The 27003-nt window shown below is 54.0% G+C and overlaps 5 protein-coding genes across 5 annotated transcripts; 4 read left to right on the plus strand and 1 right to left on the minus strand.

Moving 5' to 3' along the window:
- The first annotated feature begins 11911 nt into the window (after positions 1-11911).
- Positions 11912-13209, plus strand: BZA05DRAFT_411255 (uncharacterized protein). Its single transcript, XM_051484974.1, has one exon. The coding sequence runs from the start codon at positions 12473-12475 to the stop codon at positions 13196-13198; it is 726 nt and encodes a 241-aa protein (XP_051335364.1). The 5' UTR covers positions 11912-12472; the 3' UTR covers positions 13199-13209.
- A 142-nt stretch (positions 13210-13351) lies between these two features.
- On the plus strand, positions 13352-13702 carry BZA05DRAFT_411256 (uncharacterized protein). The gene has a single exon (XM_051484975.1). It carries the CDS (start codon positions 13420-13422, stop codon positions 13672-13674), a length of 255 nt encoding a protein of 84 aa, XP_051335365.1. The 5' UTR covers positions 13352-13419; the 3' UTR covers positions 13675-13702.
- Positions 13703-13995: 293 nt separating this feature from the next.
- On the plus strand, positions 13996-16951 carry BZA05DRAFT_321729 (fungal-specific transcription factor domain-containing protein; the record flags this gene model as incomplete). Its single annotated transcript, XM_051480453.1, has 5 exons — positions 13996-14262; positions 14842-14895; positions 14964-15579; positions 15711-16305; positions 16750-16951. Coding segments are annotated over 5 exons (1734 nt in total), but the record flags the coding sequence as incomplete, so codon positions are not given.
- Positions 16952-22677: 5726 nt separating this feature from the next.
- Positions 22678-23722, minus strand: BZA05DRAFT_411275 (uncharacterized protein). Its single transcript, XM_051484976.1, has one exon. It carries the CDS (start codon positions 23555-23557, stop codon positions 22694-22696), a length of 864 nt encoding a protein of 287 aa, XP_051335367.1. The 5' UTR covers positions 23558-23722; the 3' UTR covers positions 22678-22693.
- A 1346-nt stretch (positions 23723-25068) lies between these two features.
- BZA05DRAFT_411277 (Tricarboxylate/iron carrier) lies at positions 25069-26600 on the plus strand. The gene is made up of 3 exons (XM_051484977.1): positions 25069-25422; positions 25477-26270; positions 26327-26600. Exons 1-3 carry the CDS (start codon positions 25319-25321, stop codon positions 26473-26475), a joined length of 1047 nt encoding a protein of 348 aa, XP_051335368.1. The 5' UTR covers positions 25069-25318; the 3' UTR covers positions 26476-26600.
- The last annotated feature ends 403 nt before the right edge of the window (positions 26601-27003 follow it).

Consider the following 27003-nt stretch of genomic DNA (forward strand, 5'->3'; position numbering starts at 1 on the left):
AGAGTGACATCTCGGCCAATTGGCAGGCCCAAAGCAGTGCGGCCTTGGGGCTCCGGGCCACTAAGTAAATTAGCAAGTAGATGGGGCGCGGGGGAGTGGCGGGGGTGGAGGGGGACGGTGATCAATCGCGGTGGCCCATCCATGAGCAACGGTGAAAAGACAAGACTGCTGCCTTGCCAGCGAGCCCTGGCCTTACAAACTCTACATACCACTGCCCGCCTACTACTGCCTACACTGCTGCACCTGAAACCCTGCGTATGGCGTACGCCGTATGGCACAGTAATATTTTCGATTCTCGAATCGCGCACACAAGTGTAAGAGCTGGATTTGATCTGATGGATACTGTACTACAAGGCTTGCGGCTGTGGCTGGCATGTTTGCCTAGTAGTAGGTTGTGGAGTTGGTGGGTGAGGATCATATTTTCGCACTCGGGCCTGGCCCGGCTTCCGGGAGAGGACTCTTTTGCGTGTGGGGGACGGGGGCGTCGACTAAGTGGCTTGGCTGCGCCACGTGCACTTCTTATTTCGAGTAGGAACTTGGCGGAAGCACATGTATGTACGCACCTTGCCCTCGCGCAGCCACCGAGCTGAGAAGCTGTCTACAGCGCATGTACGCACGTACGTTCGGGACGTCGGCGGACGAGAGGAATCACGTGCTGAACTGAGTTGAGTGAGTAGTATGTAGTACATACCGCGAGTCAGTACCACCTCGCACACTCGCACCCTCGCTATCTCGCACTCTGTCCCTCCGTCCTCGCCGCTTTCGATATTATACCGTACTGTATCATAGCCTGCCCGCCAATATACTGCCCATACGCATGCAGGGTATATCCTCCCATCTCGGAGCTCAGCTGTCGGACAACGACAACGACAACGACAATGACAGTGACAACGATAACCAGCCAGCCATGTACCAGCCATGTACCAGCCATGTACCAGCTACTACCAGCTACCAGCTGCCATATACATACCGGCCACCATACCAGCTACTGCAGATGTCCTCGCCGTACTCGCTGTCCTCGCTGTCTTCGCCATGGCGCTCGCTGGCTGGTTCGGCCGAATGTTGCTAGTATTTTGGTATTCTGGTAGATACGGCATTGATGCTCGAAAGCCGAGATACCTACTGCTTACCTATCCCATCATACCCATTCTGCCCATCCCATCCCAGCCTGTCGAACCTGTCTCTCGCCGGTGTCGATGTCGATGTCGATGACACCTGGGTATAGTACCAACTACCTAATTACCGCCGGTAACTGCAAAATCTGCAAAATCTGCAAAAAAATCTGCAATCACTCCGCTTCACTTTCACTTCCAGTCTTCCACTGTGAAATTCTAATAATACTTACGCACCTGCTTGACCCACGCGTTTCAAGAACTTTCAATAGATTGTAGTGGATTTGTAGATTAGTAGGTTGGGCGTGGAGACGCTGGCAGAGTTGGTAGAGTACAGTCAGTTGGTAACTAGGGAGAGCGCCCTCGCTGGCTTTCCGCTGCTATGTACAGCTGATGCTGCTGCTGCTTGCGTTATAAATTATTAGAAAAATTAAACCTGGCTCCCCCGGGCTTCCCCGAAATCGGAGAGAGCTTTGGTTGGCCTGGTTAGCCTGATTGCTATGTAAGTAATCAATTAGATAGTAGTAGTAGCAGTAGATCTGGAATGTGGCAGTACTGTGTTTGGAATGTGGCGGTGAAGTACGAGTACGGTGACGGTGACAGGGCCCAGCACGAAGCAGTGGTTCCTAGATCTGGATCTACCGAGACTCCGTCGTCGGGGGAGGGATGGTGTAACATCGAACTTCGAACGGTCTGAGGTCTCCGGGACTGGGTATATTACTCACTCACTACTCACTGCTTCCCTAGGATATCCCCCCCGTCACCGTAAATAGTTGCAACTTTCACGGCAGCGGTCAGGCAGTGCGTGCGTGAATGTCAGCCATACATTCGCCTCGGTACATACATCCATACATCCCATACATCGGTGAAGAAAAGTTCATCCATCTACATATGTACATACCTACAGCCCCGAGCTGAAGCTGGCTGCAAGGCAAGGCAATGCAAACGCTGCTTGCTGCTTGCTTGCTGCTTGCTTGCTGCTTGCTGATTGCTGTTGTACCTATGGCCTATGATACATACACATGTCCATCTGGCTACTATGTCTACTATGTCAAAGATGTCAACTATAATCTATAACTACCAGCTACATACGTGCAGGTCCTGGTGCGGAACTCTATCTTTGGCGTGGAGGACTGGGGACAGACAGGTAGGCAGGCAGATTCGATCCGATTCGCATGGGATGGATGTGTGCGTGGATGGATGGACGCACGGATGAGTGGATGTATGGATGGATGGACGCACGGATGGATGGGATCCCAAGAACCAGGCGGCGTCTCGGGGGGTCGGGGGCCGGCCTGAGCTGGTATTACAAGTCACAGATGAGTATAGCACCTATTGTATGGTGTTGGTGGTGGTATTCACTCAACAAATGTCAAACATGACCCGGCCCCCACAGACACGGAGGCAGGATGGGCGTTGGCGTTGGCATATCTCGAACACGGTAGATGGAATGGCCGGATGGATGGATGGTAAACCGTACACGATGGATGGTACACGTTGCACTGGCACCGGCAGCGTTAACCAACCCACTGGACTGGATTGGAACGGGAGGACGATTGAGAGCACTGGATGGTGGTTTGTATGGTTTGTATGGTTTGTATGGTTTGTATGTATGAACGTGCTATGACTTGTGCTCGGAAATGTGTGTAGTATGTACACACATCCCCGAGGATCGAGGATCAACCTGTGATATCGTGGCGAAAACATGGAGGGCCATTGGTACGTTCATAAAGACAGACAGATATACAGACGGACAGACAGACGTACAGACATACCGACATACCGACAGACAGACATGCACAGATAGACAGATAAACAGACAATAGTAGCTGAAAAGTCTCACTCGAAGCTCCACCCCACCTCTTCACGTCCACGTCCCTGTCAGTCCGTGAGGGAGGTCGGAAGAAGCGTCATATTGCGTGCGTTGCGTGCGTTGGGGTTACATCCATCCATCCATACCATACACTCATACATACATATCATATATGCCTTGTCCCGGTGTCTCGGTCACAGCAGCGGACACGATGATAGTCATGATTAATCGCCGCGCCTCGAAAAAGCACAGGCAGGCAGGACAGTGGGGCGGATTAATCCTCCTGATATAGCTAAAAGAAGTTCCGGTCCTAGTTTCTGGTGGAATTCCAAAATATCCCATACTCCACTCCACTCAACTGCGGAGTCCGCCTTGGCGGGGTTCGGTGGATTCTTTGCATCTGCATCCATCCGTGACCGTGACTAAGGGCAGGGCTGATCCGGATGGATTCTCTCCGAGGACGAAGGTTATCTTCTAGCTACTGGCAAAAAAAAGGAAAAGGAAAAAAGAAAAAGGTCTCAAAAAGGACATGAAAATCCCATCAGGAAGAACCGCCGCCTGGCCGGGCCCCGGCCGCAGCAGCAGCTGTGCTTAGCGTAGAAGGAGAGGCAGAGAGGGAGAGGTGGAGAGGCAGAGGCAGAGGCGGAGACATAGACTACTGTGTCGTATCGTTTGTCGTCGTGGTTGCCTATGTAGTATGTACTAGTACTCGTGGTTGCCTATGTGCTATACCGGTGCGTGGTTGCCTATGTACTAACTATACATACCAGTGGAGTGAAGTGGAGCAAGCAGAACCGGGGAGATAGGCAGTAGGCAGATCTGTTGACACGGCGCTCATCGCACTTGGAGTACATCTGCGACGAGAGGTGGGTAAGGTAGTTTAGTGGGGGATCTACGGAGGGGAGGTGGATCCACGGGTCCACGGCACAGCACAGCACAGCACAAGCTCCTGGCCCTACATACATCACCTAACATACCTAAAGTAGTCGCTTCGAGCTTGGGAGGATGCGCGGGAATGAGCTGCAGATTGATAGATAACCCTTTCAGCTCGGGAATGATCTTGCCCTGCTCCCCCCCGTGTATAATCGCCCACCATCGAATCCTGCGATCGCGGTACCGGCGGATCGATACATGATGCGTCAGGCATGTATGAAGTATGTATGTACTCTCGGCACGCGCGATTGTGCATCTCCCGGCCTATGTATGGTATGGATGGAGTCTTGCTTGCTTGGGACGGTGCGTGGAGTATATAATAGTAGTACTCGGGAGTCGGGAGTCGGGTCTCTACAGCTTTTGGCGGGATATGGTAACGTCGTACCTACAGACATACTTCATACCTCATAGATACAGGCTTCATACAGACATATATAAATACTTCATACATACTACTAACACTTCGTAGATCCATAAATCCCTACATACATACGCACATCTCACTACTGTAACCCATTAACCATCTTCATGTAACGGCGGGTAGCCGCAAGCTGAGCACGTACATATCAAAGCGCCGCATCTATTACTGTAGGGCGATAGCCTGGTTGGCCGAGCAAGTACATACGGTATGTATCATACATCGGTATGTAAGTGCTCCGGACAGGAGCACACACGGTTCGTTTGAGCAGCAGCCGTGTTTCAGTATTCTTCCCTATCTGGTTGCAGTTGACAATCCGCCTGCCACCAGTGAGCAGTACAGCCCCCCTCCTCCTCTGCTTCTCCACGACTCACACACGACTCATCCATTCGATCCAACCATTCGATCCAATTATCCAACCACTCGGTCGGCGTATAGATAGAGTAGAGTACTAGCACTTCGTTGCCCATCCCGAAAGGGACCCGTCACTCCGCGGCCGGAGTAAGCGTTTCGATCCGGAACGGACAATTGTCCGAATTCGGCAGCGTAGCGCAGCGGATCTGCAAAAGCTTACCTGTAACCTACATATGGCACTAGCGTACCTAGAGCACAGCGGTTTCTGCTGGTGGGCTTGGCGGTTTTTTGGGGGTAGATGCTTGATTGGCTCTGGGGTGGGGTGCGACAGGAAAGGCGCAGGGTGAGACATCGATGCCATCAGTGGCTTGCTACATTGTCGCTGGTATGACTGTGCGCACCGGAGGGGTGACGGTGACGGCGAGTGGAGCAGCAGGTATGCGTGGTGCTGATATTTGAGAGGAAAACCGTTATGTCAAAAGCCCCCCCCCCCCCCCCCCTCCCACCCACCCCACGCAAGCAGGCAAGCAAGCCATTCCCGCTCGCGTTGCCCATGCGTGCGGCGTGCGCAGCGCCATCGGCTCTGGAAGCTGGCGGCTGCTGCAAGGAAAGAGACGATGGCGACAAAACCAAAAAAGGAAGAAAGAAAGAAAAGAAGAATCTAGGGCACACCGAGAGGTTCACCTCACTCTTTCTGTCGAGTAACTAGAGTAAATTACCGGTACGGTACGAGGTAAGTCACAAGTATCAACTCCGTATAGCCAAGTAGTACACCGCAGTCGACGGTTACATAGGGTATTGTGCATAGAGTACGAGAAACCGAAACACCATTCCCGCCCGGGAAGAAATGACGAATTCCGTCCTCCTCCCGTTTCCTCCTCCCCTTCCTCTTTTTTTTTGCTTTTGCCGTTGCTTTTGCCATTGCATTTTGCTTTTTCCGCATCGTCATCCACCCACGTTGCAGTCCGCTGCAGTCCGCCGCCGTTCGCTGCAGTCGGCACCACAGGCTTCGCAACACAGGATTGATTCGATTTCCTTGACTTGACTCGGCACGTTTTCGGTGGGTATCTACAGGCCCATTCCGTATTCCGTGCGTTGAACGGGAGGAAGGAACTCGATCGAAGCTAAAGTACTAGGTCAAAAGTTTTTGTACACCTCCCCAACAGCGCCACCACACCACAGACATATACCTCTCTAACACACAACAACTACACATTATAAGTAGTAATAATTGGCATATATCATGAATACATAGCATTAAAGCTTCAATGAGACTTCCAGCTCGCTGGGCTGATTATTATATGCGAAGTAGGGTGGCTTGGCGGATTTCCCTTCCACCGAGGAAGGTCATTTTCCGCCGTAGATGCAGCAACCATAAGGTAGTATAAATATATGTGGGCCATCAGAAGGTCTCCCAAACCAGGTAGAGCACCTTAATCGAAATCGGCACATAATTCTGAGTTGCTGTGGTTGAGTAACACCGTATGGGAGAAAAGTTGGTGTTGAAACTGGTTGTCGCAACAATTTTGTGTGGGGGCCCCATACAAAATCTGAAATCACTCTCCAACCCGTGCACAACACCATACCATGCGCCTCCAGTCCGGAGCAAAAGTCGTCGGAATTCTTATATGTGATGCATCTTGCGATTCTAAAGCTTCTATGAAAGACTTGATGTTTTTCCGCCACGTGAAGGGTGTTTTTTGGTTGCTTGAAAATGGGCATTTTTGGTGTAAAACGGCCCCTGTACAAAAACTTTTGACCTAGTACTTTATGTACCACCGTAAGTATACCTAAACCCTCCGGGCTGCGATTTCGCTATTAGTCTGATGCAAAAGATGCGACTTTACTGGACCCGCCCTCGCGCTGCTGGGAATTTGAGTATTTGAGTATTTGAGACATGCAGCGAGCCTAAGTGAGTACATCTGCGCCTGTGTATTCTATGTACTCTACATGGTATTTGCTCACCTGGGCTGGTGCCTGGCTCTTCTTGGGAGTAATGGGAGGGAATTATAATTTAGCTCAATGAGACGCAGCTGGCCGCTAGTCCCTGGCCATTTTGACTTGGGGAAGCCTGAAGGAAGTGGATTTGCTCACCTAGAGTACTCTAGACATAGCTGGCTGGCTGGGCTGGTGCCTGACACTTTTGTGTGTGTGGGGGGGGGGGGGAGGATGACCGCTGGCAGGCGGAAATTCCATTCACACCTTCACGGTGCAGCAGCGCTCGGACAGAAAGCCATAGTGCATGGCCAAGCTATCTGGATGGCTGTCCGGTCACATCGGAGCAGACCAGACACGACAAGACTCTACCCACCAAGGTATGTATGTATGTGACTGTACTACCCCGGATTCGACTGGAACCGCTGAAGGCGAGTACGATACGGTGCGGTTGGTACTCTATAGATCACCGTACTCTACCTACCCAGGTACGTGCGTGCAGTGAGACGAACGATATCGATGTCGCCTTCGCCCCGCCTCAGCGCCTCAGTCAAAGTCGAATGTTCCGGCATCGGCTCCGGCACTGACACTGACACCGATGATGTCGCAATACACTGGTGCTGGTGCTGGTTCTCGAGTATCGGCCCGGGGAGACCCCTCGTTGCGGGGGAGGGGGGAAGGGGGAGATGCCTGTCGCACGCTTCGCACCCACGCCTTGAACCCACCATGTGGCGACGGCGGCGAGTATCCAGAGAACCCTCCCCACCCCATTACACGTGCGGCGGCGAGTGGCATCCATCCAGAGACCACGCTTCGCCTCGCCGCTTTCGCCTCAGCTGGACTCACTGCTTTCGCCTCCGTCCGATTGGCGTGTCCGTCGATACGGTGATATCTATCTTGTTATCTGTATCTGTAGTGAACTATATCGTGCTATACCGTGGTGTAGTATACCGTCGTGTGTGTGGACGCTCCACAGCTTGTATGATATCATGTCTCAATTCTTCATGATCTTGGAAGTGTTGAGTGGACCCCACACCCATCCACACCCACACGGCTGTTTGGGTGATAGTTGTTTGGCTGTTTGGCTGTTTGTGTGGTTGTTTGTGCCGTAGTGGTGTCCGGGCCCTCGCAGCGATCATGACGGAAACCCCCATGTGCGGTGCGCGGCAATGCAGATGGTGGATGGGGTGATTTGTGATGGTGGTGGGGATGGGTGATGGGGGGATGGATGGAGATTCTTCTTCGTCTTCTTCTTCTTCTAGGGAAGAGTGGGACCATACCCACCTACCACACATGCCGGAACCAGCACCCTGTAGATCATTCCGTGTAACTGCATGTCGGGATCGATACTAGGTACTCTAGATACGGTAACTAGTTTTTAGAGTATGTACAGTAGGTACATGTCACCCGACGCCACAATCTACTTTATCTACACCACTCTACGCCGAGTTATGTACTCTATTCAACGGAAATCGTCGCTCAACTAACCCGGATACGATGTGGGGGCTGTGGTGTGCCCGGGGGAGGAGGAGGGAATATCGTTTATCCGCGAGACCTCCTCTTTCAGGCATCTATGGAGTCAACACTCCGTCTCGAGTCTCGAGCTCTTATGTCTGCGCGACGGAACCTTTCACATCCCCCCGACAGCATTCTGCGGGGGCCGAGTCCGAGGGACCCACGGTGAACGGTCCAGTGTCCACGGGTGTTTGCCTCCGTCGTAACTATTGGCGGGGTCCTGGCTAGAGAAAAACAAAAATAAAGAAGAAAACAGCCCACCTTTCCCTTGCCTTCCCTTCCCATCCGGGAAATCCTTCTGTTTCCCTTCCTCTTTCCGCCTCCAACCTGAGCACCAGAGATTGCGCGCAAGGCCGGCAATCGAGTTTGCAGCAGCAGCCGGTAGCAACAGCAGCCGGTAGCAACAGCAGCCGGTATGTACAATGATTACTTAAAATGTAGATACCCAATTGCGGATCGGCAGGGAGGACCACGTTGCGCCAACCCACCCCCCGCCACCCCCCGCCACCCCCCGCTGCTCCAGCTCCAGCTGGGTCTCACCCTCTCACCGTCTCAGGAAGATAATCGATTCGATTCGATTGCGATGCTGCGGTTTCCAAGAGAGAGGTGAGGGCTCAGGGAGAGGATTCTGGTTCTGGAGATTGGCGTTTCCAGTGGGTGGATGGATGGATGGGTGGGTGGATGGATGGGCGGGTGGATGGATAGATGGGTGGATGGATGAACGTGTGGATGAACGTGTGAAAGATCTACGGACAGCATTCGGTATGTAGATCCCCAGGCGGACTGACATCGGGGGGCGTGCGGATCACTTCCTTCTTCTGCCGTTTCGATCCCCGCATACAGTACTTCCGCAACGGTTCACTCTACTCTACTGGGTGCGCTGGGTTTCGGGATTCCCGTGAGAGCCTCAGCACCACCACCACCACCACTGCCAGCAGCAGTAACAGTAGGTTGGGATTTGTGTCCGATAAGAAACCTTCTCGACGGGCTGCGATCACCACGACGGTGACCCATAATACTGTTTCACATGCCTAGCCCGAACCGCAGGTCTCAGACAGACAGGCAGACAGACTGCGCGCACTGCACACAGTACCTAAGGGACGTGCTCGGGCTTTACTCGCTCGGTATCGGATCTTTGGGTCTTGCGGTGATCGGAGGGACGGAGTGGTGGGTACTGACATACATACTTCATACATGATACATACCGTAGGGTCGTATCGGTACTTGGGGTTTTCTGGGTGCGTTCCTCTCGCGCTCGTCATCTGAATCGTATCGTGGCCTGAAGGGGATGCTTAAGCCGAATTACTATTATCGGTAATATCGGTTTGTTCGGGAGAAGAAGGAAAAGAAGAGAAAAGAAAAGAAAAATAGATAAAAAAGGAAAAGAAAAGAAACGAAAAGAAAGGAAAAGAAAGGAAAAAGGAAAAGAAGGAAAAGAAAGAAAAGAAAGAAAAGAAAACAGAAAGAGGGAAACAATTCCCCAAACAAAAAACGCAAAGAAACACCAGACAAAAATACACTGTCAGCTAGACCGTCGTACCTACTCCAGACTCCAGACTTCAGACTCCAGTTGGCAAACAGTGCTCTCGACTGCCGCTCCCAAACACCCTCGTCTATTACCGTACCCATCAACTCTCGGCTCGTACCCACCGTTAGCAGTGCAAAGGTTTCCTCCTGATCCCGGACGGTCATCATTGTAATATACCTACCCTGTATTGTACATACATGAGCTGCCTGCCGGCGGATAAACTCCACGCCCGACCGACCGGAAGATCTGTGGCTGTGCTCTACTCTACTGTAGAGAGTGCCTTACTTACTTACTTCTGACGCGCGTGCTGCGTTGCTTGCTGGTGCTGCTGACTACTGTGCTTGGGTGCGGTGTAGGTGGGGTGTGTGGAGCACCTTATTACCTACTTACTGCTACTGCTACTACTACTACATACCCGCGAAGATCCTACTCTACTCTAGGTACTCTACTCTACTCTATTCTATCTGTATGTAATATTTACGCCGCATGTGTTGTACGGCTTCTACTGTATAACGAACCAACCATCTTCTAAGCTCAGGGCTCCTCTCCTCTCCTCTACCATCCCCGCGGCATCCCCGCGCGTGTGAATTGTTTCCAACCCTTCGGCCGGAGCTTCTAAAACTAAATCTGCATTCGACGCACGCCGAAAGTTGAAACAAAACATCGTACATACCGGTACTCTAGGTAGTACGTAGATGGCGAATCTGCTGTAACTACTACAGTCGATATATAGTAGGTAGTATATAGTATATAGTATATAGTATGCCAGCCGTATTCCAACGTCATGTCATCCCACCCCGCGGGTTTTAAAGTGCGAGGATGGGGGTGGACGGGCGAGGACGGGCGGACGAGGGGCGGACGAGGGGAGGACGAGGGGGGACGGGAGGACGAGGAGAGGACGAGACGGGGACAGAGAATGTACCGTGCCGTATTCGAGTATTCTACCAGATATGGTACACTTGAGGGATCAGACTTTTGGTCAAACCAGCCAGCCAACCAGCCAGTCACCCAGCCAGTAACCATCACTATGTGCGCGGCACGTGTATAGTATGTAACTCCGGAAGAACGAACGAACGAGTGTGTGGGTGTGTGGGTGTGTGGGTGTGTGGGGGGGAGGCGTGGGAAGGCGTGGGAATTACGGTATCCTCCAGCCAGCCAGTTTTGGAGCCGGCTGGCGGGAAGATCATCAACGTGCAGTTCAGTCAGTCATCGATTGCCGATTGCTATGTAGAGTACGGTATGTCAGGTTGCGCGCGCGCGGTCATGAGGTTTTTGCAGGCAGGTTCTTCCGTAGTAGTGATGGCTTCGCCGGTTGTATTTGCTTTTCTTTCCTTTCCTTTTTCTTTGCTTTCTTTCTCAGGCTTCAGCTGCACGGCACACAGCAAGCAGGCACAGTACAGTTTTCTCTGTACGGTATGTACAGATGGGGGAGTGATGGAGTGCATGAGCATGAGCATGAGCATGAGCATGAGCATATGTAAGCTATCATACCAGCCAGCCCATCTATCAATCTGCATACATTTATACTTGACTTGACTTAGCACCTCTACCACTGGTTGCGCATGCTTTTAGTAGCAGCCTAATCCTCTTTCTCTTTCTCTATTTCACTCGTGAGTCGTTGCCAGCCATTGCCGATCAGTTAGTGTCTCACCTCCCACTCCTTCTCTACTGGTCTCTGGAGTAGGGAAGCAGAGTATGATAGACATCGAGCCTACGCGGGTGTCGCTACCCACAAGTCTTTGATAGTTGCTCTAGTTACCTGCCTGTACATACATGCACGAGAAGGTCACCGGAGCGGAAAGACAGCCCAGAATGTAAAGACGTCCACGCTCACCGGTATATGTACATGGAGTGTGTATGAGATGTATGTACGAGCGGGGTGGGGGGAGTGAGGGAGGGACAGTCGTGTACTCTACACATGTGCGAGTAGGTACAGTGCCTTGAGAATCGGAGTGTCGATTGGATGTCTCGAGATAGGTCGAGTATTAACCTCCTGCCTCGTTGCTCGCCGGCCGGTGGATCTTCGTGATGTGATGGAGAAGTACGTTTTCCTCCTGCCCCTGTATTTAAATTTCCCTTCACGTCACCACTCACCACTGCCTACCAGTGGAAGCAGGAATAGACACACCCATCCATCGGGTTGCATTCCAGGCTTCTTCCTCCAGGCAGCAAGCCAGCGATCGATGGTGCTGGTGGTGGTGGTGGTAATGGTAATGGAAGTGGTGACTGGCTGCATCCGTCTGTTCAATCTATTCTGCTCTACTCTATCCCACCCTCTCTCTCTCTCTGTCTCTCTCTCTCTGTCTCTGTCTCTCTCTGTCTCTCTCTGTCTCTCTCTGTCTCTCTCTGTCTCTGTCTCTCTCTCTCTGTCTCTCTCTCTCTCCTCGTATCTTGGCTTGGAACGTCGCGCAAAGCCTGGGAAGGTAGAGCAAGTAGAGTCGAAGTAACTGTGCGACGCGAAAAGAACGAAAGAATGAAAGAGAAAAAACACCCCTCCCTCCTCCCAGCGAGCCGGGCAGCGCAGTGCAGTGGCCACTGGACAGTGGCTGCGATCAACCTCGTACACAAACACTTGGGGAGAAGCGAATTGCTATTATTGCACGCCAACCCCCCGCCGGGGCCCCGGTGCGGCCAATCCCAAATCCCAGGCTCCAGCGCGCCGGTTGTGATTCGTCGCTCTCACGTCGTGTAGGTATTTTCGTATCGAGTCAGGCCCCAGGCCCCAGGGTGGCTGGTGCGATTCCTGGGCGGGCGGATTGGCCCTGGCTAACCTAACTAACTAGCTACAAACGTCGCCGTCTAGTTCGTATTTGCTGTGACGGGATGCTCATTGTACTCACTCTGCTCTGAAGATTCCATGACCGATGCCGACGCCTCCGCCGCCGCCGCGTGGATTACTTGTGCATTCCTGGTGCGTAGGTAGCACTCTCTTCGACTTTCCCTGCTCCGAGTCGTTGGTCGCTCCGTTGCACGGTACAGAGTATGTACTGTACAACTCATCAACACGGCCGTGCCATTGGGGGACGATGTGCAACCGAGGCTCAGAGCGCTGGTTGGATGCTGCGAGCCTCGCAGGAAAACGCATAGGGAACTCCGGACTGTCGTGCTGTGCTTTTCCCCGTGGCCCATGGGCCCGTCGGACCAGTCGAGTCGAGTCGAGTCCATCGCTGGGACACGGCGCCGGGGTAGATCCACTGGAACGATACCCAGCCCGGGGGACGTGCTACATCGGGAGGTCGGCTTGGGAGTGCAGCAATCGGCGTGAACACCGTGGGGACCGTGGGGACCCGAAGGGGAGGATGCGGAGGACGAGGAGCAACAACGAGAGTAATAATAACGGCGATAATAACTGCAATAACAACCACGGTAATAACAACAATAACAACGCGAGACGTGAGAACTATACCTTGATATCCCGAGACGACATTCCGCAGCCACAGCCCGCCGACTTACAGGTCACCAACTTCTCACTTACTCACCACTACAGAGTGCACGCTAGTCACCGTCTCCGTTGCGGACTAATTCCAAGGATTTGGGGGTGGCCACGGTTCTCACGTTACACGCCTTGCCATTGCACATCTCAGCCTTAACAGTCCTCAAGGATCCAGTGCCCCCCCCCCCCCCCCCCCCCCATCATCCCCGTCCACCACCTTCTCCCCCCCTCCACCCACCGTCCCCACCATCCCCGTCTCCATCAACCCTCTCGTCTTCTCTTCCTCCCCCTCCACCCCTCTCCCCTCCCCCTCCCACCAATTCCCTCCCTCCTCCCACCCCCCCAAAAAGCAACCTTGCTTGTTCGTTGTGTGTGCAGATGAAGCTTGAATCATCCTTGGCCACCTTTCTGCTTTGGGCCTATGCGCGTCACTGCCCCGACCAAAATGGATTGTTGTCGGTCCCTCGCACTCAGCCAGTCGACGTCGTGATGAACCAGTCCGTACCATGCCTCTCCTCTGCAGTCACCGGCCTACATATCTTACTTCCCACCCCCAAAATACGCCCAAATACGAACTCCGCTCTGAACGGCCTACAAGTTGTCCGACCTGGCCGCTCCCCCATCATCAACTAGGCTCTGAATCCACTCACCCCCCCCCCCCACTCAACAAACCCCCAAATCTAAATAACTGCCCCCAAAACTCCCTCTCATTCTGGCTTCGATATCTTCTTCGATATCTTCTCCGGACCCTTCGCTTTGCAGTCCCGTCAGCAGACGCGATAGACCGCTTGATATCCTTCACTCCCCGCAATGGCATTGGTCCACCCAGGTGCCCCTTCTGCCCTCGATTTATCCTCCCCAGCAATGATCTGCTCGAGCGAAAACAACTCCATCAGTATGGCCGTGCTGCAGACTCTCCCGGCCGGAAGCGGACCCGGCATTCAGACCCCCCGGCCTCCGCATAGGCAGATTCATCGTAACAGAGCTTCGTACTCCTGCCACTCGTGCCGGCGGCGGAAAGTAAAATGTGATCGCCAGCATCCCACGTGCGGCAACTGCTCCAAGATGGCGGAGCCGTGTGTGTATTCCGACAACACCGGTAAGGGAGCAAAAAACAAGAACAAGGACCGACAAGCGGCCTCCTCTTCCTCTGCCTCTTCCTCCTCTTCTTCGACGGAGATCACCGGATTGTCGCCGAAACGGCTGCGGACCAACTCGGGCGTTTCCGTTTCCGTCTCCACCTCGGGCAGTGACGATGATTCCTGCAGCTACCGCTCTCACTCGCGATCCAGCTCCATGAACCAGAGCGACTTCAACGCCCTCAATTCTCCGTTCCAGTCGCCAGATCAGCTGCCCATGTCTTTGCCGCCACCACCACCTCCTACCTCTGCCCCTCCGGCAAGCCTGCTCTCCACCACCATCAAGGAGGGTGAGCTCGAGACCAGGGTCAACCGTCTCGCCGAGATCGTTGACCAGTGGTACAAGGTTGCGTATTCGCATGGCCAACAGCCCGGATCGCCGCCTCCAGGCTTCAACACCGAGGCTGTCGATGGATCCAACAGGCGTTGGTCCAACACGATGCAAGAGCACGCGAGACCACAGGGCATGACGAATAGATCCAAGAAGCAGGGGTCACCCGAGTACACACCCAGATCTTCGCCAGTCCTTGGACGGGCACGGGTGCAGAAGTCGTCCGCGCACGGCCGTCCCCGATCATCGACCGTGAGCTCGACCCACTTTGCTTCGTGCAAGGACGGTGGCGGAGAGGATGTCGCCATGGGGCATCTGAGTATCCAGGAGAACGGCCGCAGCAGATATGTGGGCACCAGCTTCTGGGCTCTACTTAGCAATGAGGTACACCTACATACTCACCTTCTGCGACTATCGAGAACCACCGCTGACTTTCTTTCTTTCATCTGTAGATAACCGACCTCAACCAGGTGCTCAAGAGCCCCAACAAGGAAGCTTCTTGCACAAATAACGCACCTGTATCGACGCCCCCACACTCGGCCTGTACGCCCCCACCGGAGGCGGACGGTATCTTCCGCGCCTACGGAAACATCGACAGCGGAAAGGATATACTCTCGATCCTACACTCCATCCCATCCCGAAAGCGCTGCGAGGTGCTTTACCGAAGCTTTCTCGATGGAGTTCACCCGATAATGCCGCTGATCCACGTCCCCACGTTTTCGAGCGAGTGGCGAAGTTTTTGGTCCTGGTTCCCGGAGAATACGCACACCCTCCCGGGTGGCGATCTTCTGGATAATCCGACATTTATCCCATTACTCCTGGCGATCCTGTACGCTGGTGCGGCCTCCATGAGTGCGAAGGCGATCAGTGCCAGCTTCGATGGCCGTAGCAAGGAAGTAGTCGTCAACCATCTGTTCGCTGCAACGACTAGCGCGCTTGCCGCCACGGCGTTTCCCCGCTCGCCCACGACGAACTCGCTCATCGCGTTTCTCATCGTGCAGACTTGTTTGATCCGCGAGGAGGAGCCACTTACTTCCTGCTCGTTTATCGGCACGGCTATGCGCATCGGTAAGCCAGCCATTCCCACTCTTCTTTTTTGTTTAATCATTGATTGCCATCCCGCCCCCACTCCCATCGCGGCGAGCGGTTCTCTGTACCGCCTCGAGTGATTCTTTGTGTGAAGCTAACATCCGATGCAGCACAACAGATGGGCTTGCACCGTGACGGCTCCCTCTTCGGCCTCGGCGAAGTCGAGTGTGAAGTCCGCCGCCGCGTTTGGTGGCACATAATGCACCTGGATATTCAGGGGGCCATCGCCACCGGTCTTCCGCCGTTGGGTGGCAGCAGCGAAGACCAGTTCGACACCAAGATGGTGAGCGAGCTCGGAGACGAGTTTATCGGATGCGAGCCGTCGGACTCTTGCGACGCGAACCGAAATTCGCCGGCCATGATACTCGCCGTCGGCAGGTACGAGACCGCGCAGCTGCTGCGGAAGATTATCGTCCGCCTGCTCGGGATCAAGCCGCCGCGGAAGGCCGACATCGCCGAGATGGGCCAGATGATAATGGGGCTCAAAGGTAAGCTCGAGGAGAGGATCGCGAGGATTCCGGCTAGAGGATTGCCAGAGATGGGATTCATTCCTCACGAAGAAGTCGATGGCGCTGAGAGGGAGGGCATCTTCAATTCGTGGGCACGCATAATGTTGAGCATGATGAGCGATCGAGCATATGGGGTGCTCTACCAGCCGTTCTTGAAGAGCACCAAGAGCAAGATGTGGTTGCACGCGAGACATTGGTATGTTGGCTATTTTCTACTTTATCCTTCCTCCTCCTCCACCACATGGCCCTCCTCCTCCACATCCCGCAAATCCATCTTGCGCGGCCTGGCTACTCCTCCTTTGCACAATTTCCTTCTTGTTATTGCCCTCGCCCTCGCCTCTGAGAAAGACGCCACGGACTTGCCTTATTCGGCCGATAGCCACGCAAGAAGCCGCGTAACTCTAAGGGCCCCGTCCCCTAACCAGGGAACGTTCCTTATCCACGGGTGCTAGCGATGGTGATTCGCACCACCATAGGCCCTCTCCCCACTCCCTGCGTAGTGTACGCGCACGCAAGCACCGGAGAAATACCCCCATGCATCGACGTTACGATCTCGGAGCATACCCCGCATCCATTCTTCCTTGCATCCGAGCCTGATCTGCCATCCTGACCAATAGCTAACCACGCCTATTCCCCGCAGCGCCCTCCGCTCCGCACACTCCTTCCTCCGAAGCTACATCCACCTCTCGCGATCCCCCCTCTTCGCCCCCTACCACTGGTATTGCCCAGTAACCTACCAACCCCTCCACGCCATCATGATCCTCCTCTTGGATCTCCACGAACGCCCACTAGCCCCAGAAGCCCCCCGCTCCCGCGTCTTCGTCGACGAGATCTTTAGCCTCTTCTCCGACCACCCCGGCGAGGCGTGGCGTTTGCTCGGGCGCCTGCGACACCGCGCTGAGATGGTCGCCAAGAACACCACCGCCACCAATAACAACCACAGCAACAACCACAGCAACAACACCAACCCCAACAGCAACACCTGGGAGGGCGGCGAGATTGGCTGGGATTTTGGCGAGTGGGCCGCCACCGCCCCGCCCGCCGCCGCCGCCGCAGAAGAGATGCAGCCACAACAGCAGGTGGTAGTCATGCCCGATCAGCACATGGACATGATGATTATGCACGAGGAGTTCGACTGGAACTCGGTGTTTGTTGAGGTCGACGGGAGCAGTCCGAGGACCGTCGGCCAGGTCGAGCAGGTCGATATGAACGGCGCCGCCGCAGGGTGGGCGCTGTTGGAGTGCGATGACTAGCTTTCCTTTTTCTTTTTCCGGCTTTTTCCGACTTTTTTCGGTTTTTTTTCTGGGTATTTACTTGGCTCTTCGGGTTTTCTTTGCTTCGGAGTTTGTTTTTGTTTTGCATTCCGCATTCTGCGTACTGGCGTCTTGCTTATCTTTTGCTTTGCTTTCATGACGGGTTTTCTCATGATAAGGGATTTGGAGGGAGCGGTATTTGGAGTGGGGGATTTGGAGGAATGGCCGGCTGGAGTTTGTTGATTCGGGATTTCTATGTATTTGTGTGGCTAGAGGAAGGTGGATATGGAGGGGATATGGAGGGAATAATTGGCAGGATTGACAGGTTGGATTGGCAGGTTGGACGGGAATGCGGGAATGCAGGAAATGAATGGGACGTGGCACGGGGCGCGGGAAAGCTGATTTTTTTTGGTTTGTCGCGGGTTTTGATTTGGGGATTTTGTATTGCGGTCTGATTTTGGTTTTTGGTTTTTGGTTTTGATTTTTGATTTTTGCTAGCGGGAGTTTCTATGGGAAGATGGGAAGATGGGAGGATTGGGAAGGATCACGACTCACGGCCGGGAAAATGGACGGGGGTACGGGGGGAGGGGTAGATAGTGGGGTGGAAGAGGTTATGTAACTGCCATGACCTAGCATTTAAGGTCGAATGCGATGATGATCAAAATCAAATAAAAAGCAGAAAAAAAAGGGACCGGTGGGCGGGGCGCGGTGGAAATGGTGGGAGGGAGGGGGATTGCAGTGGGCATGGATATGGACGGAGGATTTTGGGTTTCATTCAGTTCTCCACTCCATTTCTTTTTTTTTAGAATGTTTTTTTATATCGAATTCTAGAAGGACGTTTGGCACAACGATTACTCTAAAAATTTCAAAGTATGAGAGTCATCTCACGAACCGACCTATCGCCGTACGATTGGCCGTCGACGACCGACCGATCGACCGGCCAGCCGGCCGGCCGGACTGACTGAGGCAACTCGAAAGCCCGGCCACCAACCAACCAACCAAAAACCCGACCGAATGCACAAGACTGCGCAAGACTGCGAAAGATTTGCGTTTGGCGGAGCGCTGGTAGAGACACGCGTCGTTCCTTTGTCTTTTGCTTTTGCTTTTGCCTTTGCTTTGCCATAGATACCGGTATCTGATCCACGGTGGCCATCGAGTGGTCGCTGGTGGTCATTGGTGGTGGCGGTGGGGGAGGGGAAGGGGAGGGGGAGGGGGAGAGAGTTGGCAGACTGTCAATCAATGAGTATCCAAGTATTTACCTTATCGAAATACTTGACCAAGTATGTACTTGAGTATGTATGTACCTCAGCACCTGTGTATCTGGCGGTATGTACGGTATGTATGCACGCCGATCCTCCTTTCGATAATCCCCAGCATCCAATCCAGCATCCGGCACTTCCCGCACTTGACTTCCAATCGAATCGGCCGTTCCAAGTTCCCATCCTCCCGGTCGACGCTACGGAGCAAGAGGAGCAGGAGTAGCAGTGGGAACGCAGCCAATATGCGAGGTGGCGCCTGTCTTTGTGCCTGTCTCTGCTGCCTGCGTCTCTATCTGTGTCTCCTTGGCTCTATATGTAATTGTCTCTGTCTGTGTGTCTGCTGTGCGTTACATAGGATACATGATGTAAAGTACTAGGTCAAAAGTTTTTGTACAGGGGCCGTTTTACACCAAAAATGCCCATTTTCAAGCAACCAAAAAACACCCTTCACGTGGCGGAAAAACATCAAGTCTTTCATAGAAGCTTCAGAATCGCAAGATGCATCACATATAAGAATTCCGACGACTTTTGCTCCGGACTGGAGGCGCATGGTATGGTGTTGTGCACGGGTTGGAGAGTGATTTCAGATTTTGTATGGGGCCCCCACACAAAATTGTTGCGACAACCAGTTTCAACACCAACTTTTCTCCCATACGGTGTTACTCAACCACAGCAACTCAGAATTATGTGCCGATTTCGATTAAGGTGCTCTACCTGGTTTGGGAGACCTTCTGATGGCCCACATATATTTATACTACCTTATGGTTGCTGCATCTACGGCGGAAAATGACCTTCCTCGGTGGAAGGGAAATCCGCCAAGCCACCCTACTTCGCATATAATAATCAGCCCAGCGAGCTGGAAGTCTCATTGAAGCTTTAATGTTATGTATTCATGATATATGCCAATTATTACTACTTATAATGTGTAGTTGTTGTGTGTTAGAGAGGTATATGTCTGTGGTGTGGTGGCGCTGTTGGGGAGGTGTACAAAAACTTTTGACCTAGTACTTTAGCTTCGAGTGACGCTGGCCGGCCGATTTCGATTTCGATCCCACTCCGACTGAGACTGACGTCGAGGCTGCAGACTCGATCGAATGCGGTCCCCTCCAGTCTGGTACAGCCTTGTTGCGCGGAGGATTCGGTGGGCGGGCACTGGTTCCAGTTCCAAGGTCGAGTAATGCAAGTACCTAAGAATTATGTAGATGGAACTTGGAGGTGGATGCCTTGATCGAAAGCCTCCCCTACTTCTGCCCGTTGTGACGAATCTTCCGAGGAAATGTGCTATGGGCTAGCCCGACGTGGTGGCCGGTGAGCGGGCGATTCCCGATTCCAGGTGAGACAACGGCGACCAACACCAACACCAACAGCAACACCAACTCGGTTGTATAGGTACTCGAGGTACCGTATCTTGTTTGCGCCGCGACGTACCTATTACCTATCGAAAATAGCAGACTGGACTGCGATCCGGCCACTGAGTCAACACATGTACTACCGTATGTAGAGTACTGTTTTTCCTGTCCTGCACTAGCGGGCGTCGCAACACATTCGGCCTCGTCCCGGACGCAGAGAGTGGAGAGAAGAGGAAAGCGCAGGCCCGCAGGCCGCAGCGCCACACGAAGGGCAGCTTAGCAAGCTTAGCAAGCTGATTCGACCGCACACCGGAAGCATCGGTGGGGTGTGTAAGTGATGGTGGGCTGTCGTTCGCTCTATGCCCCCCTGCCCTTAAAGTTCCTCCGTTCCTTCGGGCGGGCTCGTAATCGTTGATTCGAAGGTTCGGTTATCGGCGGGGGCGACCGATGTCTTAATTTCCCCTCCCTTCCTCTGCCGACATGTTCTCTTTCTCCCTTCCTCCCTCCGTCAGGCCCCCCGCGTGCACGGCTCTTATTTGCTGTTGGTAAGACTCCCTTCCAGTCTCGGGTGGCGCAGCAGCAGGGAATACAACATCCCGCACACGCAGGAGCAAGCAGCATTGCAGCGCTGCAGCGCTGCAGCAAGCTTTGAGTTAATCTGCTCTGTTTTTAGCCCAACATGATGATCATGTTCGTTCGATGCGATGCGCGCGGACGGACGGCAGGAGCCAGCACTAGTGGGGATTAGGTACACTACCGTATGTAGGGCTGAGTGACGTATTGGCGTCAGGGAATCGCTGACTGGAAAGCAAAAGCAAAAAAAAACAAACAGCAAAAACAAAAAAACGATAAGCTGTGTGTACTTTATGTCAGTGGGAAAAGCGGGGAAGCGAGACGGTTTACCGCACCGGGAATAACCGTAACCGTAACTATAACGTCATGATCGGATGTTATGTAGAGTAGATATGCTGGCTGGCAGTTGGTGGCGACGGCGTTTGACGGGAGGAAACGAACAGACAGGATGCGCGATATCTACTGCGACGGTGATCGTGACGAGGTAAACGAACGGTTTCGGGAGATGGCGATGGCGCGGCGAGAAACCTGGTGGCGAGGACTTGTCGAGAGTAGAGTACCGTATTCGGGGGTGGCGGCCCTGTAAAGTGTCTGAACGGAAGAACCCTAGCCTCCCCCTCCTCCCCCTCCCCCCAAGCCAAATGATATTGTCTCGTCCGTACCTTGGTAGACCATCGAAGTGTGTGTGTAGATGTGGCGGCCGTATGTATGTACAGTACATACAACCGTCGTAATCGAATCGATGCGATGCGGGATCCTGCCCCTCTGTTGCCAAGTTCAACCGCGTCAGATCGTGAAGATAATGTCAAGGAGGGCTGAGGGCTGTGATGATAAGGCTTAGCCAACCATTCACGGTGGACGTGTCGTAGGTAGATGGAGCAGTGAAACATCGCCAGCCGTTATCGTCTGTCTCCGCGCGCGCGCTTGGAGATAATCTGTCATCATGTACGTCCATCCATCTATCGACGAGTGAGTTGTTATGGCTGTTGCTGGCGGAATCCTAAAACTTATGTGCGGTTAGCTTGCGTTTTAGAGCGAAGATGAGTAGTGAATAGGTACTTGAGAGTAGATGAGCAGTTGAGCGTGAATAGGCAGGTACACCTACCGAAGCGGCCAAGTGCAGAGTCGATGGGCGCCGGCCGGCCAACTCGGACGAAGCCGACGCCCGTCATCGTCGTCGTTGTTGACGGGCGAGAGCCTCTCTCTCTTCCCGTTCATGACGGAATGAGACGAAGACTCACTGCCACGAGGGTAAACCCATGAAGATCCACCCCCAAAGCGCGGCTTGGCGGCTAATTAGCCGTCTTAGCTCCCCAGTTCTGCCCATCCACCATCCATAGATCACCTACAAGATCAAGCTAGTTATCATAGTAGTTAGTGTAAACTTCTTTCGCAAACGTATCTCGGCCGTGTTCGAACCCGCCCTCGCCCCGCTCCCGCCCCTCTTCGGCTTCCTTCATATTTATGCCGGAAGTGCAACCACAGCAATGTGCATTTGTAAGCTCCATCGAGCGAGGGAGAGAGGTCTCGGTCGAGTGATGACGCGTGATCACCGTGGTGGAGAGACGAAGGAATGGGAGGAGTAGGGACCGCCGATGGTGGTGGCAGTGTTAGTGTTGGGGAGAGACCGGCTAGGGCGGACTGCCGACAGCGATATCTGGTGGTGATGGTAGTGGTGGTACGTATACCTACGTTGGTGGAGGATTGATGGTGAATGGACTCTCCAAGCCGTCGGTATCGGTGTGCTGGCCAGCTCGGACGGCAAAGCTTCACTCCAAGAATTCACTGAGAGTGCTAGCCTCCAGGCTATCCCGACTGCTGGTCTCGGCATGCAAACGCTGGCTGGCTAGGTACTAGAATCACGGCAGTGGTTGACGTCGCTGGGGAGAGGGGGGGATCGAAGTGAACGGTAGTTAGTGTCGTTTGGAGCTTGGAGTACCCATTCAACCGCCGATGCAAACCAGCAACGAGAGTCATCGTTGTTGTCGTCGTCGTCGTACCCCTTCCCCCCCTCCCTCCGTCCCTCCCGCTCACTCACCCCGAACCCAGTCTCATCCGGCCCCCAACTCCATGCATCAACTGGCGCACCCCACCACACCATTATACCAGTGCCGGGGCCGACACCGTAGAGAATGGCTGAATGACTGACATCATGTGCCCTTGTGCGTGTGCGTGTCCGTGTGTGTGGAAGGGAGTGTGGATGGGTTGGGTTGGGTTGGGTTGGGATGGGAGCTCTCGTCCGAAGGACTAGGACTTAACGATCTCCATGGGTTCCATGGGTGTGTATGTATGGTGTGCATGGACGTTGGCGGGCTATCCGTGGTGGAGGCGACTGATTTGTTATATATAAGGGCTTGTCCGGCCCCGACCTCCTCCTGCTCAGTGAGGAAGTTCAACAACCCGGAAATCTCAGGCGACATCGGGAAGGAAGGAACGGCGAAGACGGGTGGAGTAGGAGGAGGAGAATGAGGAGGAGGACGATGAAGGGGAGGAGGAAGAGGAAGAAGACGGGCGGGTTGGGAATGCTGGGTGGTGGTGGTGGATATGCAAAGCTGGCCCGAAGAAGCGTGGACCGAACGAACGATCCGGGGACTCCTAGTGGGAAGTTTGCGAGGGCCGTCGAAACGAAACGAAACGACAGAACGAAATCGCCATCGCCATCTCCACCGACACCTTATAACCGACAGCGGCGGGGGATATAATGGAGAGAGAGGAGGTTGGCACTTGAAGGTGGAGAAGCCGAAAGAAAAAAACGATGTGGACAAATATGCGTTGCACCGAGGCACGGACGGAGGACGCTTTGCTGTGTGATTGGTAGTGGGGAGGGCACGTGCGGAACATGAAACGTCTTCGCGGAGGGTGTGGACGATCTTGACTGGGATCGTGGAGTGGTGCCCGGAGGGACATGGGCTGTACTTACGGGTACTCAGTAGGGATATATTGACCGAAGGTTGGTGTATAACGGCGAGGAGGGATGGCCAAGTCCGAAGTGAGAGAGTGTACGGCTCCATCATAGTAGCTAATGACTTAGTGTAGATACATCGAGAGGGAGATGAAGACAATGAGTATGACGAGTATGATGAGGATGGCGGTGGTGGTAGTGATGGTGGTAGTGATATGATGATTCACACGAGCGTATATATACTTTGATACATCTACAAATGCATAGCACGCTTGGGTACACAATACCATCCATATACTTTGAGACTTTGAGCCCGTGAAGACCGCCATTTCCTTGTACGAATATCTAGCATGGACAGACAGCTGGCGAAAGATCCCCTGGCCCATACTGAGCAGTGATCAACAAACCAAAGACCGAAGACTAGGTATATCGGTGATCAACAGCCGGATCACCACGTAAGAGGAGGCGTAGACATGTACAGCGTGTTATCTCCGATCCATAATAGCGGTAATCCACACGATTTCCCGGTATTCGGACATCGATCCAGAACGGGAGAGTGAGGAGAGGTGGCGAGGCTCCTCGGCGCCACGTCCGCTGGGTATTTTTGTAGCACGCACAAAGGCGACTTGTAGATACATCGTTGTGTCCTACTCCTACATCCCACATGCTACATACCTGGACGGCGAACCTGTAAAACCTGTAATTAGCCACTCGTCCACCCATACCTACCGTACCGTACCGCACCGTGCCACTGGTGGATATTTTTCTTCACAGTGGCACAAAAAAAGTTTCCTTACCCACGGAGACCTGTCCATCCGTGATGGTAATGCCCAGCAGCAGCAGCGGTAGTGCCACTACGAGTCGGTCGTTATGCAAACCACAGGTGGCCAACAAAGCCGTTCGATATCTCCAAGTATCTTCCAAGCCAGGCTGTGGGGATTCGAGTGACTTCGTTGCGGGTAATATAGCTGCTCAACCGCTTATTCATCCTTCCTGTCACTGAAGAGTGCGGGGCTCGGGGTCATTAGCCACTTATCCACGGTCCACCCATACCCCGCCGTGCCACTGGTGGATATTTTTCTTCACTGTGGCACAAAAACGTTTCCTTCCTTGCCCACAGAGAGGTCCTAGATACTTACGCTCCTGTCTATCCGTGAGGGGAATGCCCAATACTGAATAGCGGCAGCGAGAGGTGGTCGCGGTGGTGGTGCCACGGGTCGGTCGTTATGCACATTGCAAACCACAGATAGCCAACAATAGATACAACACTCGGCGGGGGGTGGTGGGAGACTGGGAGTGGCCATTGAGTCGATTCTCGCAGGCGGACAGGTCACATACTTGATTGTCACTCCTCCGCAAAGAAAATCCGGTGGCACAGTGAATGAAAAGCGGCAGTCAGTAGCGTAGTGCGATGTAAAGTGTGTGTAGGATCTAGACGAGTGGCAGATGGGACGGTCGAAGTGCTTGGAATCTGGGAAATCGATTCTACTGGTAAGATTCCGAGTGATCGCGAAGTGACGGCCGAAAAGGGATTGCACGTGCACGTGCACCACGCGACCGACCTAACCACCACACACCCGCGTGCGCTCTCGCCCGTAAGTAAGATACACCGAGTCCGTTGCGCTTCATAAGCACCGCTATTCCGCCCACGTGTCTCCCGCGTTTCCTTGCACGTTCTTTGTACTGTTTCATTCCACCCGCTTTGAGCTTGATTTTTGACCCTTGCATCGTCGCACGGACCACCACCAGCCTTAAGTTAATCGACAAACTAGAAGTCGAGTACTAGTAGATAAACTTTCCCCCGCCGGAGCCCCACGTCGACAATTCCACGCACGCAACGACAATCACCACCACCACGCCGCCAGTGCTCACGATGTCGTCCTCAATCCCCGGGCCCCGGGACCTCCCCGTCTCCCGCCACGACCTGAGCACCTACTGGGGCCGCGTCAAGCACAGCGCGGACCTCTGCGATCCACGGTAGACCACCCGCACCCGCGTGCCCCCACTCCCACTCGCTGACCACTCGTCCAGCACGCTCTTCACCTCGTCATCCACGCTCACAGCGTCGCAATCGTCGCTCTCGGCGTACAAGCACGGCGCGCTCCCCTCCATGACGCCTTCGCTCTGGAGCGCAAAGAAAGTCTGCGACGCTACCTTGCACCCGGACACGGGGACGCCGGTCTTCCTGCCGTTCCGCATGAGCGCCTTCATCTTTAGTAACCTGGTGGTCACCGCGGGAATGCTGCAGCCCGGACTCACCACGCGCGGCGTCATCGCTTGGCAGATCACAAATCAGACGCTTAACGTTTGCATCAACTCTGCAAACGCCAATAAGTCCTCCCCGCTGTCGATGACGCAGCTAGGGACGAGCTTTGTACTCGCGGTTAGCGCGAGTTGTGGTGTCGCTGTGGGGCTGGGGAAGTTGGTTGCGAATTTGAAGGTCGCCGATGTCGTTGATGGGAGGAAGGTCGGCCGTGGGGTCACCCCCGGGATGAAAATGGTGCTCGGAAGGCTGGTGCCGTTCGCGGCGGTGGTGTCGGCCGGTATCGTCAATGTGGGGTTGATGCGCGGGGGCGAGATCGCGGCGGGGATAGATGTGTTCCCGTTGAAGAAGGCGCACGCGGACGACGACAAGAGCGACGGAGGACCGGCCGAGAGCTTGGGTAAGAGCAGGAAGGCGGCGATTCTGGCGGTCGGCGAGACCGCGGTCAGCAGGGTGCTCAATGCTACACCTATCATGGTCATTCCCCCGTTGCTCCTCATGCGCTTGCAGAGGACAGAGTGGATGAAGAGGAGGCCGGGCATGGCGCTGCCGGTCAATATCGGTATGTCTCTCTTTCTCCTTCTCCTTCTCGACATGTTCGCTAATTCTATCCTCCAGGTCTGATCTTCGCCACCTCTATCTTCGCGCTCCCCCTAGCTCTGGGAGCATTCCCGCAACGCCAGGCCGTCAAGGCCGATAGTCTCGAGCCCGAATTCCACGGTCGCGGCGGCGTCGACAGCAAGGTCGAGTTCAACCGCGGCATTTAGATACCATATCATACCTACATACCGGTGCTGTTGTTTGCGGTGCTTGCTTGGGTCAGTGGAAGTGGACATAGAATTAGAGTTAGATATCCGGATGGCGTGGTGTGGCGGGGTGGGGCGGGGCGGGGCGTAACTACTGTTGAAATCGATTGTCCGTCAAGATGGAGCGATTTCCGTGCCGTGACACCTATCTATTATACCACTTTCAGTCTGTGCGGTCGGCGTGATGCATCCAATGCATCAAGATACTGTGCATAATCTACCGCATGCACTCACCACTCACCAGATACCGATGCCGCTCCCGTTGTGTGTAGAACGATCCCTCATGCAAGGGAGAGACACAGAGACAGCCTCCCATCCCCGGCAAAACTCGCCCTGCCACTCTCCGTTATGCATACATCATGTAGGCGCGTTGCCGGGCGAGACCACAGGCGAGATGCCGGTCAAGACCTCGGGCTCGGGTATTTGCTTCAGATCATGGTGACACCGAACTGAGCATGGTCGTCGCGAGGGCGTCACCATGCATGTACG

The sequence above is a fragment of the Tricharina praecox genome (genome assembly GCF_024521635.1).
Source record: "Tricharina praecox strain CBS 144465 chromosome Unknown BZA05scaffold_35, whole genome shotgun sequence".
NCBI classification, from domain to species: domain Eukaryota; kingdom Fungi; phylum Ascomycota; class Pezizomycetes; order Pezizales; family Pyronemataceae; genus Tricharina; species Tricharina praecox.